We start from the raw sequence: 11,612 nt of genomic DNA, 5'->3' as shown, positions 1-11,612 counted from the left end.
ATCCACCGCCAACTCTTGGACTATTCTCTTACCAACGAATAATGGGATTGACCGTCACTTATAATGCCCCCACGGCTGAAAGGGCGAGCATGTTTGGTGGGACGGGGATTAGAACCTGCGACCCTCAGATTGCGAGTCGAGCACCCTAACCACCTGGCCATGCTGGGCCACTTCAGAATGGAAAGGTTCAACTTAAAGTTAAATTACGTCTAGCATAAAGAGCTGGGTCGTAAGTGGACTTTAATACGTAAGGGTCAGGGGTAAATTTACACGCCTAAGGAGAACTCTCTTTCAGGGGAATATATTTACCCCTAAAATTACCCATGAGCGCTCTCACCACCAAGCCACGCTAGACTAAAGTACAGCTAATAGTCTTCATCTGTGTAACCCTGTAAGTTGTTTTTATGGCATAACATAGGCACATTATGTATTAGCATCATACAAGAATGAAACAAATATGCAATTTTTCGTGCTTCAGTTTGTTAGTAAAACATTTTGTTTTATAATTTTATCATTGAAAAAATCTTTTAACAACAACTACGTTTGGAGAAGATAAATAATCTATAGATTTTATTGTTGTTTTTCTTTCACACTGTTTGTTTGATGTGTGAATGTTTAACACATCCTGGAAAAACTAAGATAATAAATTATTAATATGTTTTTCCATAAACTCTCGTCACAGGTAAGAAGCCACTTGTTCCTATAATGTATACCATTTATTTTCGAAAAAAACAGCTTTACCAGTCACTCCCTATTTATACGTGTGCGCGCGCGTGTGTGTGTATTGTGTTTAATATTTTATACTTCTCACGACAAATACTTTTCAAACATCTGGAAGTAACATTTCATCCCATTCTTTGTTTCCAATATCTGTAAGTATATTACTGAACAGGTGAAATAATGCTGGAAGAAACACTGAATATGTTATAAGAAAGAAGAAACGTATAGAATTTATAGAAAATAAGATTCAAAGGAAGCACTCGTCCTGTAAATAACCACTCTGGGGTTTTGTATTCGTCGAGCAAAGAAATTTAAATTAGAGAAAAGAGCCTCTCTCCGGAATGAAGTCACTACAGATTGAAAAAAATAGTTTAATATACAAAAACACAAAACATCAAATCTCGTTTCACATGTATGTTATGTTACGTATCATAAGTTAAAATAATCTTTGCTTCATGGCTATCAAAAATCAATTGATTTTTGTTACATCTAAAACGTCAACCTTCTATTAATCTAAAAAAAAAAACTGACACATACATAACAAGATGGATAAGGGATTTAGATATGTTATCGTGATCTTCTTAGGGCCTGTGAATCACTGAAAAACTTATATTATTAAAAACAGTAATTTTTTTTTTAGTTTTTAATAAGTGGTGAATTAACTAATGTTAATGTTATCGTAACGATAAGAATTTACTTCATTTAATGCTTGTAATTATTAGTTTTGTTAGAAAACATCTCGTTGCATCTATATGTTGATCATGCTAATCTTTTTACTGAAAAATTTAAATACCAAATACTATGTGTATGTGACACTTACGCGAATGTTTTACTGATTTCAAAGTAAACACCTAAACTTTGGCAGATGCTGTTAACAACAATCCTATTAATGACTATCAAAACACCTCAGTTTTTCTGGTTGTTAAAGAACCATGAATCTTTGTTACTGACGAAGAAAGAATTTCGATCATTTGAATAATATTAGTGTTTAATCACTCTCGAATATCTGTACTATCAGTTTTGGTTTGTCTTTCAGCGAAAGCTCCTGAATAAGCTGTAAAGCGAAACGTTGAGTGTTTAATTACATAAAAACAACATTTTGGCGTTATAAGGTCGTTTATTTCTAGTATTAATGTAACAAAGGATTTTGTTTTACTGTTACTAACGAAGAACTTCAATTCCAGATTATTGCCGAAGGACTAAAGTCCTAATTACTGGCTCTTGTTTTATTGATACTATGCAGGGATAGTCCTTATTTTGAAGTTATTTTAGGAATGTTACTTAAGAGTGCTAATTAAGCATTGTGGATGTACTATGATAGCATTTCTCTTTTCTTTCAGTGTAAACAAAATTCAGATTCGCTAGTATCACCACGAAATCATTTATCGGTTGCATTAAAGAACATTATCATGAGATTAAAATTGAAAACTACTATATGTTTGAAAAAGTAGTGTTAAATAAAACATAGCTGATCAGATCTACTTAACACCATATCTGTCAACTTACGTCACTTCTGCTTTAAACCTGACAATGAATTCGGTAAAAAAAAAAAAAGATAACTGAACTGCTTAAAACCTTTTCTGTCATCTTACGTCACTTCTGCCTTGAAACCTGACAATGAATTCGGTAAAAAAAAGCTAGCTTTTATCACTATTCCTCCGCAGTGTGCTGTGAGGTTTAGTAAAGCAAAAAAAAGATCCTTATTTTACTTTTTCAGAGTATTTGTGTTCATCCAAGGACGGAACATAGGTAGCACTGTTGGGTAATTAGTTCCTTTTTTACGAGGAAGAGTTCCGTCGTTGTTTCGTACTGGATAAGTGGCTATCATGATGGGAAGTTGGAGCTTAATTTCCTTCTCCAGGCCTTTAGGTTTAATGATGAACTAAAAGAACGGATAGAAAAAAGGTAATTGAGTAAATTAAATACTCATTATTCTCACTATTCAATATTTAATACTACTTTTGATACTACACTTCTAAGCACTGAACGGCCAAATGTTATTTTTGTAGAATGAGTACAATAAGAAACAGGTGTTCTTGTTGTACGGTAACTGTTGTAAGATACAACTAAATGTTATTTTTTAAGAATAACTACAGTAAGATAAACCAAATGTTCTTGTGTTTGTTGTACGGTAACTGTTGTAAGATACAACTAAATGTTATTTTTTAAGAATAACTACAGTAAGATAAACCAAATGTTCGTGCTGTACAGTAACTGCTCTAAGATACAGCTAAATGTTATTTTCCTACAGTAGCGATTGTAAGGATTGGCCAAATGTTATTTTTATATAGTAACTAATGTAAGGTTGTTTTATCTGAACTTACGTAATCTTACACTGGTTCTATAGAAATAACTATCCCTGTGGCAACTGTATATCTCAAGCTGTATTTGATACCTTAGCGTTGACATTATACAATCTGACTAATTTCTTTGCCCCAAAGATGCTGCTTACTTAGATAAGAATGTTCTAATATTATATACTTGGAATGTACTACTTGCTCAAAAAGTAAAGTGACAATGCAGACTCATTCCATTACTCGAAGGGTATTACTTAGACAGGAATTTACAAGCTCATTCCATTACTCGAAGGATACTACTTATACAGAAATGTACAAACTCATTCCATTACTCTAAGTATACTACTTATACAGAAATGTACAAACTCATTCCATTACTCAAAGGATACTACTTATACAGAAATGTACAAACTCATTCCATTACTCAAAGGATACTACTTATACAGAAATGTACAAACTCATTACATTACTCTAAGGATACTACTTAGACAGAAATGTACAAACTCATTCCATTACTCTAAAGGATACTACTTAGACAGAAATGTACAAACTCATTACATTACTCTAAGTATACTACTTAGACAGAAATGTACAAACTCATTCCATTACTCTAAGTATACTACTTAGACAGAAATGTACAAACTCATTCCATTACTCGAAGGATACTACTTAGACAGAAATGTACAAACTCATTCCATTACTCAAAGGATACTACTTATACAGAAATGTACAAACTCATTCCATTACTCTAAGTATACTACTTAGACAGAAATGTACAAACTCATTCCATTACTCGAAGGATACTACTTAGACAGAAATGTACAAACTCATTCCATTACTTGAAGGATACTACTTAGACAGAAATGTACAAACTCATTCCATTACTTGAAGGATACTATTTAGGCAAAAATATGATAATAATAATGACTCATTTACAAACAATTTAGAACTTTTAGTGAAACATGTTTTTTGCTTATGCCTGGTACGTCTTATGGTATGTCCAATAAACTTGTAATAATTAGTGACGCTGTTACAACATGGTCAAATATCAATATAACGAATAGTGACGTTGTACTTCTACAGTGTTATCCATATAAAAACTTTTATAAATCTCTACTAGAATGATTTAGTGAGTATTTAAAGGTTTCTTGGATCAAAACATTTTTACTTATTCACTTTTTAAAGCAACGCAGGTTAAAGTTATTTTTAGCATCTTTTGATTCATTCTTGTAACAAAATACGTTCGTGTAAAAACTGTGTATCATCATCATCCCTATCGAACCCTATCGACGATTTTCTTGTAAAATTTTGCAAGATTCGCCACTGTCATCAAAATGTTTTGAATGTTTTATTAAAAATTAAACTCTTTGACCACAAAGATTAAAAACTTTATGTAAAGGAATATTCAAGCACATATTCAAACAGAAGTAAAATAAAAACATTGATATTAACTTACTATAAGAGTAAGCTACGTACTTACAGAGAAACGATCTGAGTAAGCTATGTACTTACAGTGAAACAATCTGAGTAAGCTATGTACTTACAGTGAAACGATCTGAGTAAGCTATGTACTTACAGTGAAACGATCTGAGTAAGCTATGTACTTACAGAGAAACGATCAGAGTAAGCTAGGTTCTTATAGAGAAACGATCAGAGTAAGCTATGTACTTACAGTGAAACGATCTGAGTAAGCTACGTACTTACAGTGAAACGATCTGAGTAAGCTACGTACTTACAGAGAAACGATCAGAGTAAGCTATGTACTTACAGTGAAACGATCTGAGTAAGCTATGTACTTACAGTGAAACGATCTGAGTAAGCTATGTACTTACAGTGAAACGATCTGAGTAAGCTATGTACTTACAGTGAAACGATCTGAGTAAGCTATGTACTTACAGTGAAACTGCAATTCAACCTCGTAACACTAGAGCTAATTAAATAATATACCTTTCTTATGTTTCTACTTATAATTATTAACTTGTACGCGGACATTATTTTAACACTAGGCTCATATACAAGGGAGAAAAGACAAAACCCGTGGTTGCATTTACCTAAATATTGTTATAATAAGAGTAATTATTTGAATATTAAACACGGCTAATATGTGTATTAACACTTTTAATTGAAACACAAAACAAGAAACAACGTTTCGACCTTCTTAGGTCATCGTTAGGTTAAGAATCTTAACCTGAATATGACCTGAGAAGGTCGAAACGTTGTTACTTGTTTTGCGTTTTAAAAAAAAAAGTTTTTAATACCCATATCAGCCGTCTTTACTATATACAGGGTGTCCGAAAATTCTGTAACCATAGACACTTGAACTAATTTTACAGAATGTGTTCCACATGTCGTTCTTCTAATTCGAAATAACTTTGGATTAACAACAGGATTAACTCGACCTTCTCGTGCTTTAACAGCACCATAGTCAGTCACGTATCTGAAACTAAGAAAAGCTGCAAATCACCTGTGGTTCCAGACTATCGGACATCCTGTATTTAACTCAAGCGAATTCCTCGACACCATGAGGCCCGGCATGGCCAGGTGGTTAGGGAGCTGGACTCGCGATCTGCGGGTCGCGGGTTCGAATCCCCGTCACACCAAACATGCTCGTCCTTTCAGCCGTGAGGGCGTTATAACGTAACGGTCAATCCCACTATTCGTTGGTAAAAAAGAGTAGCCCAAGAGTTGGTGGTGGGTGGTGATGATTAGCTGCCTTCCCCCTAGTCTTACACTGCTAAATTAGGGACGGCTAGCGCAGATAGCCCTCGTGTAGCTTTGCGCGAAATTCAAAAAACAAACAAACATCGACATCATGAAGAGTCATTAGTGTTTATGTCATAACGTAATTTAGTAGAAATTCTCTTTTCATACGGTAATACTTTAAAATTTGGCTTCCAACATATTTGATTTCCATTTTTGTTTCGACTAATTCTCTGTATTGAAACTCACCAGAAAAACTTAAACGCAGACAAACTTGCTTATGTTTGAGCCACACTTACATAAACATCGTATTGTACACGAATCAAATGACAACCCCTGAGGTTTGTGGGTGGCAATGGTGGTATACACATCATCTCGTTTCTCCACTGATAAGTTGACCCAGCCTCTACCCGCCCTTTCTGTAAGGAGGCCAGCTCCCTGGTTTCTGTCTCCATCATCTTGCTCTTAGAAGTGTACTGAATCGTCTACCACAAAAAAAAAGAAATAAAAGGGTGCCATGGTTACAGGAAAATAATACCTTGCTTTTAGAAGTGTACTGAATCGTCTATCGACAAAAAAAAAGAAATAAAAGGGTACTATGGTTACAGGAAAATAATACCTTGCTTTTAGAAGTGTACCGAATAGACAGACATAAAACGAAAAGCAAAATATTTTCCTTAGCTACATGCAGAAAATCATATTGTAAACGGCACATGTAAGTAAAGGCTGATAATTCGTATTAAGTATTAAGATATCCAATTAACTGCAGGTAACTTTAGCCTAACTAGCTTACTACCCGCCTGTTGTCAAGGCAGATCCAACCCATATATATATATACACTCGACAGGAATATATTTATTAAAAAAAAAGAACAGAAAAGCAAAGATGTACATATATATATACAAACTAAATCGTTTACAATGAGACTTAAAAAGCAAAAAAACAATTTTGTACATTTACCAGTCTTTGTCATTACCATTAAATCATAATGGAAAATGCCCGTGGTCATAGCTTCCAAAAGAGTTGGGAATAATCCATCTATCAGACATGATCCAAACGCAGATGTTGAACTAGTTATCAGCCACGGAGAATCAGTTAAGGGTTAGGAGTTGAATGCTTAAACCCATAACGTCTCAACTCCTACTGGCCTTCGCTGTTTGTAGCCAGTTGTGGAAAGGCAGTCACCCCTAATCCTTAGACATATAAAATGATGTTAAATTGGGCAATCATCCTAATATTTAGACATATTTAGAACTAAACCATCCTTTTAATACGTAATACTTATTGAAAAGGGTGGAGGTTGGGAGTCTTAAAATTGTGCAAATATAGGGGTGGTTTATTTCTACTACAAGACTCTTGAGGATGACTGCCTTTCCACAATTGGCTGCATACGGTGAAAGGCAGTAGGAGTGTTGATACGTTGCGGGTTTAAGCACTCAATTCCTACCCCCTAATTGATTCTCACTGGCTGCTAACTATTTCTATATCTACGTTTGGATCATATCTGATAGATGGAATATCCCCAATGCTTTTGGAAATTATGACCACAGGCATTTTCCATTATGACTTAACGGTATTGACAAGGATTGGTAATGGAAAAATTTTTGTTGATGTTTTTCTTAAGTCTCAATGTAAACATTTTGTCTCTGACTTGCATTCATTTCATTATTGTTATATAGTACTGATTTGATCGTCTATTTACAATTAATGTAATGTATAGTACTAGAATTATTGATTAATTGATATAAATATTTATATATATATTCTACTGAAATCACAATGAAAGATGATAAATGTATGATCTTGAAAGTTGATTAAACTTATTTCCACTTCACGTTCCAGTTGTGTTAAGATTTTGATTTTCAGCACCTTTTTTAAAAGCTTTTAAATTTAAATGATCAAAAAATGTCATGCTATAACTAAAAAAAAACATACCATCATTTCTTGACTTAATATAAAACAAATGTATTTGAAAAAGGGATAACAAGCATATCTGCTATAAAATACAACAATAATACTAGTTTTGTTTTGTTTTGGAATTAAGCACAAAGCTACACAATGGGTTTTCTGTGCTCTGCCCACCACGGGTATCGAAACCCGGTTTCTAGCGTTGTAAATCCGCAGAAATACCGCTGTGACACTGGGGGGGGGGCATAATACTAGTTAATATAAAGTTGTTACATAGCAATAACTCATGCATGAAACTTTACAGAATGTCAAAAAACAAATTTATTTTTTCAACAAGATATGCAAGTTTATAATTCATAACAAGCAAATATTTTTAAATAAGAAAACGTGGACAGATGCAGAACGTTTAGATAAGATGGTAGATCATAAGGTCCAAGGTTCGAGTCGCGAATATTCTGCTGAACACACTCTAAGCATTCAGCTATGAGATTTTAACCGTGATAACCAATCTCGCTGTTCGGTTACAGTAGTTGTGTAGGTAATATATTACTTCGGTTTGGTTGATAGTTCCAAATTGAGGACGACAATGAACGAACCTTGGCATCATTGACCTCCTAGCCGTTCAGCCCATTGTCACATAGCGTGCTATTCAGGTTGAAAACAATAAATATAAAGTCCAGGAACTATATAAACTAGGTATATAAAAAAAAGGTAACTTTTTGAATAAAATAAACTTGCTCTTTTCTTTACGCTTAAAAAACATTACCTCAGTTAACACAGCTCTAGTTTTTTTAATCGGGACCTTGCTGTTGTTTTCTATCCAGGCATAAATACATATGCACTCTCCGGGTACGTAGCCCCCACGGTCTAGTCGGATCCTGCAGCTGACAGGACCAGCTGACAAACAGGGTATACCAATTGTATCTTCAATCTCACAGAGAAATGGTTTCTATGGACAAAAAAAAAAAAAGATATAAACGTATTTTTTTTCGAAATCTTTAAAGAAACAGCAAATGAAACTACTTTAGGTTTATTTTAAATGCCCAGAGATATCTTCTTTCTTTTTTCCTGTAAACTCCCAGTTACTTGTAGCAGGTTGGTTTTTACGGGGTGGAGCTGCTAGCCCCGCGCCCAACCCTCCCCCTTTCTCATCCTGGACTTGGGACCAAGCAAAGGCGGACGTTGGCATGTTTGGTGTGACGGGGATTCGAACCCGCGACCCTCAGAGTACGAGTCGAGCGCCCTAACCACCTGGCCATGCCGGGCCCGCCCAGTGATATACTAAGCCTAAAAGGAGAAACTAACTTCCTGCCTAAACACAAGTTACTTCATTTTGATATCAAAAATGAAAGAACACTTAGTTATAACTACCTTAGTAAAAGAATAAGCCACTACTTAGAGCATCTTTGAATTCAATTAAAAGTAAATGTATAATAATATTTTGTTTGTAGAAACCTACCAATGTTTTGGAACATAAATCTTTCGAACTTAATCCTTCCAATCTATAATCTGTTCTGCAGTTACTAATATGTAAAAACAGCAAAATGTGAGCGGTTCTAGTCATTACAACCTAGCATACTGAGTATTTTGCTATCAATATCTAATATCGACTAACACTTTTTAGTAAAGTTTTAATAATGTCAATATAGTTAAGTTTTTTATGTGATCAATTTGAATAATATAAAATTTAATTGCATTGTATTAAATAAAACGCATTTCAAATAAAATTTACCTACACTTTGCAATTTGGCGAGATCGTTAATGGTTGTTTGTCTTATGGAAGACAACTAACTTATGTGTAGTCATCTATCTTCTAATGAGAAAATAAGTCTGTTCGGATTTTCAAATAAAAGTCTTATTACAACCAAGATTAATATCCAACAGTTGTAACGAACAATTACAATCGATAATAATTATATGCTAATAGACCTACACATTACAGGCAGAAGGCTTATAGTAAATAATATTTCATTGCTGAAGTATTAGACAATTAATAACAACGTCGCGGAATAGGGCAAGAGTTGTATAAACCTGGAACTTATCCAGATGCCGCCACATGTCTTACTCGGATGTTAAAAAGTGCGACTTTTTCTCTGTCAAGTTAAAAATAATATATAAAATATTACTAAGCTAGCCATGGTTACTATTAGTAAAGAAACAGATAAATTAACTTTGGAGATACGTGTTTTGCGGGAGCTACCATGACTTGGAGGTACATAAAAATCAAAATTATTATATATAATTTAAAATAGCGATATATCTATTAGTGAAGTCTAATTTCAGTTTTCATTTTGGGTTTTCTTGATGTCTGAAGGTATAGCATTATGTCGTAAATATTTTTTATTTTTTTTCAAAAAGAGAAGAAAATAACATTCACTGTCGCTAGGTTACTGGAGCCTTAACAAAACAAAAGTAAAGTAAAGAGAAAATTACATTGTTTCTGTTTGTTCGATCTTTTACTCTTTTTTTTTTCGAGCTTTATAAATCAAAATGCCTACTGCCTTGATGTTATTAAATTTCTGTGCTTTTTCTGAAGGATAATATCTTGATCAGTTGACAGATGGAGCCACACGTGGCTACTCTATCAAATGATTGTTTCTGAAATCTATTTAAATAATGGAAAGATTAAAGAAGACACGTACGGTTACTCTGTCAGTTATTTCTAAAATTTATATTTTTGAAATTATTCTCTAAAGCCAACCAGCCGTAATGCAAAGAAGAGAGAAAGTGTTCATAGCCTCGCAAAAATTCTTTATAGATTGAAAACAGGTTTTCAAAGTTAAACTGATAACCTTACAATATAACGGTTGCATTGTATCTGGTCGTGATGATTTGTGGTGAATTATTTAAGAGTAGAAGAGAAGGCTATCAAAAGCTAAACCAGGTAACGATACTATATAAAAATTTATAAATATAAAAATCGTTACAACACCTCCTCCTTCTTGGATGATATTTGAATAGAGCCTTTCAAGTAGCCTAGCCAATAAGAAATATTTGTACATGAAACATTGATATATGTACATAGTCTCTACTGAGAACAGACTACGATGTGGAAAAGGTAAAGTGTACCCTAGTAAAAGAGGTATCTGTATAAATAGTAGTCTCACAGTGGTAGGGCTAAACCGACGACACGCCTTTATTTCTAAATGAGTTTGAAATAATAAAAAATAGTAGTTTCTTAATTGAAAAAAAACAGATTGAGTGCTCGAGCCAATAAATTTCGACATCTTAAACTACCATTCACAGTCTGCAGCTAGTTGTGTGAAGTTAGTTACTCCTAATGAAACACAAGAAGGGATTTGATAAGTGAAATTAAAACATAAATACATAAAACAGGTTATTACAATAATCAGAGTGAAAAGATAAACTTATCTCCTAAAGCTGCCATTTTTTTGAACAGCAGCGTGATAAAACCCAAGGTTCTAGTTCAATAATTACCAGTATTAGACAAAATAAAAATAAACTTACCCACCGAATTAAAAACAAAAGTAGTAATATAAAAAAACTCTACCTTCTCTATAATCAATACGTTGTTAAAGTAAGCACTCAGTTTCACGAATGAACTAGGCTAAACACGTATGGTAACTGACACCCATGTGCTAATTACTAAAGATAACCCTAAGCCACACAGAGATGGTAACCAATATTAATAAAACGATTTTTTTTGATAATTTATTATTTGAGTAAAAGGAGAGAATATTTTTACCATTAAATATTTCTAAAATTTAATAGATAATTATTACTGAAACAATTAAGCTTAAGTCATAATTAAAACAACAGAAAGAAAATATTCCAGGTTAATCTAGTAACTGAAAAACTGTAACATTTTTGCTTACATTGGAGGAGGTAAGTAAAAGTTATTTCTTCAAATACGACTTCCAGTGTGCATAATGCTCACACATCTGCACGAAAAACAAAATGTACGGAGGGCAGGTTAATACGTACTGCGTAATGTAAAACGTACGGTGGACAGGTTAATACGTACTG

The 11,612-nt window shown here is 33.6% G+C and overlaps 1 protein-coding gene across 1 annotated transcript in view; it reads right to left on the bottom strand.

Annotated features, from left to right (window-relative positions):
• Positions 1-2,342: 2,342 nt before the first annotated feature.
• The window catches only part of LOC106462955 (arrestin domain-containing protein 4-like), a 30,712-nt gene continuing 21,442 nt past the window's right edge, over positions 2,343-11,612 (bottom strand). The window contains exons 5-7 of the mRNA XM_013922925.2: positions 8,392-8,574; positions 6,017-6,202; positions 2,343-2,602 (exon numbers count right to left, since the gene is read on the bottom strand). Coding sequence (XP_013778379.1) covers positions 2,426-2,602; positions 6,017-6,202; positions 8,392-8,574 — 546 coding nt within the window. The 3' untranslated portion in view covers positions 2,343-2,425. The remainder of the gene's footprint in view (positions 2,603-6,016; positions 6,203-8,391; positions 8,575-11,612) is intronic.

This window comes from Limulus polyphemus, unplaced genomic scaffold, assembly GCF_000517525.1.
Source record: "Limulus polyphemus unplaced genomic scaffold, Limulus_polyphemus-2.1.2 Scaffold1289, whole genome shotgun sequence".
NCBI lineage: Eukaryota > Metazoa > Arthropoda > Merostomata > Xiphosura > Limulidae > Limulus > Limulus polyphemus.
Note: the sequence above shows the minus strand (reverse complement) of the source record. Positions and strands in the feature narration are given on the sequence as shown.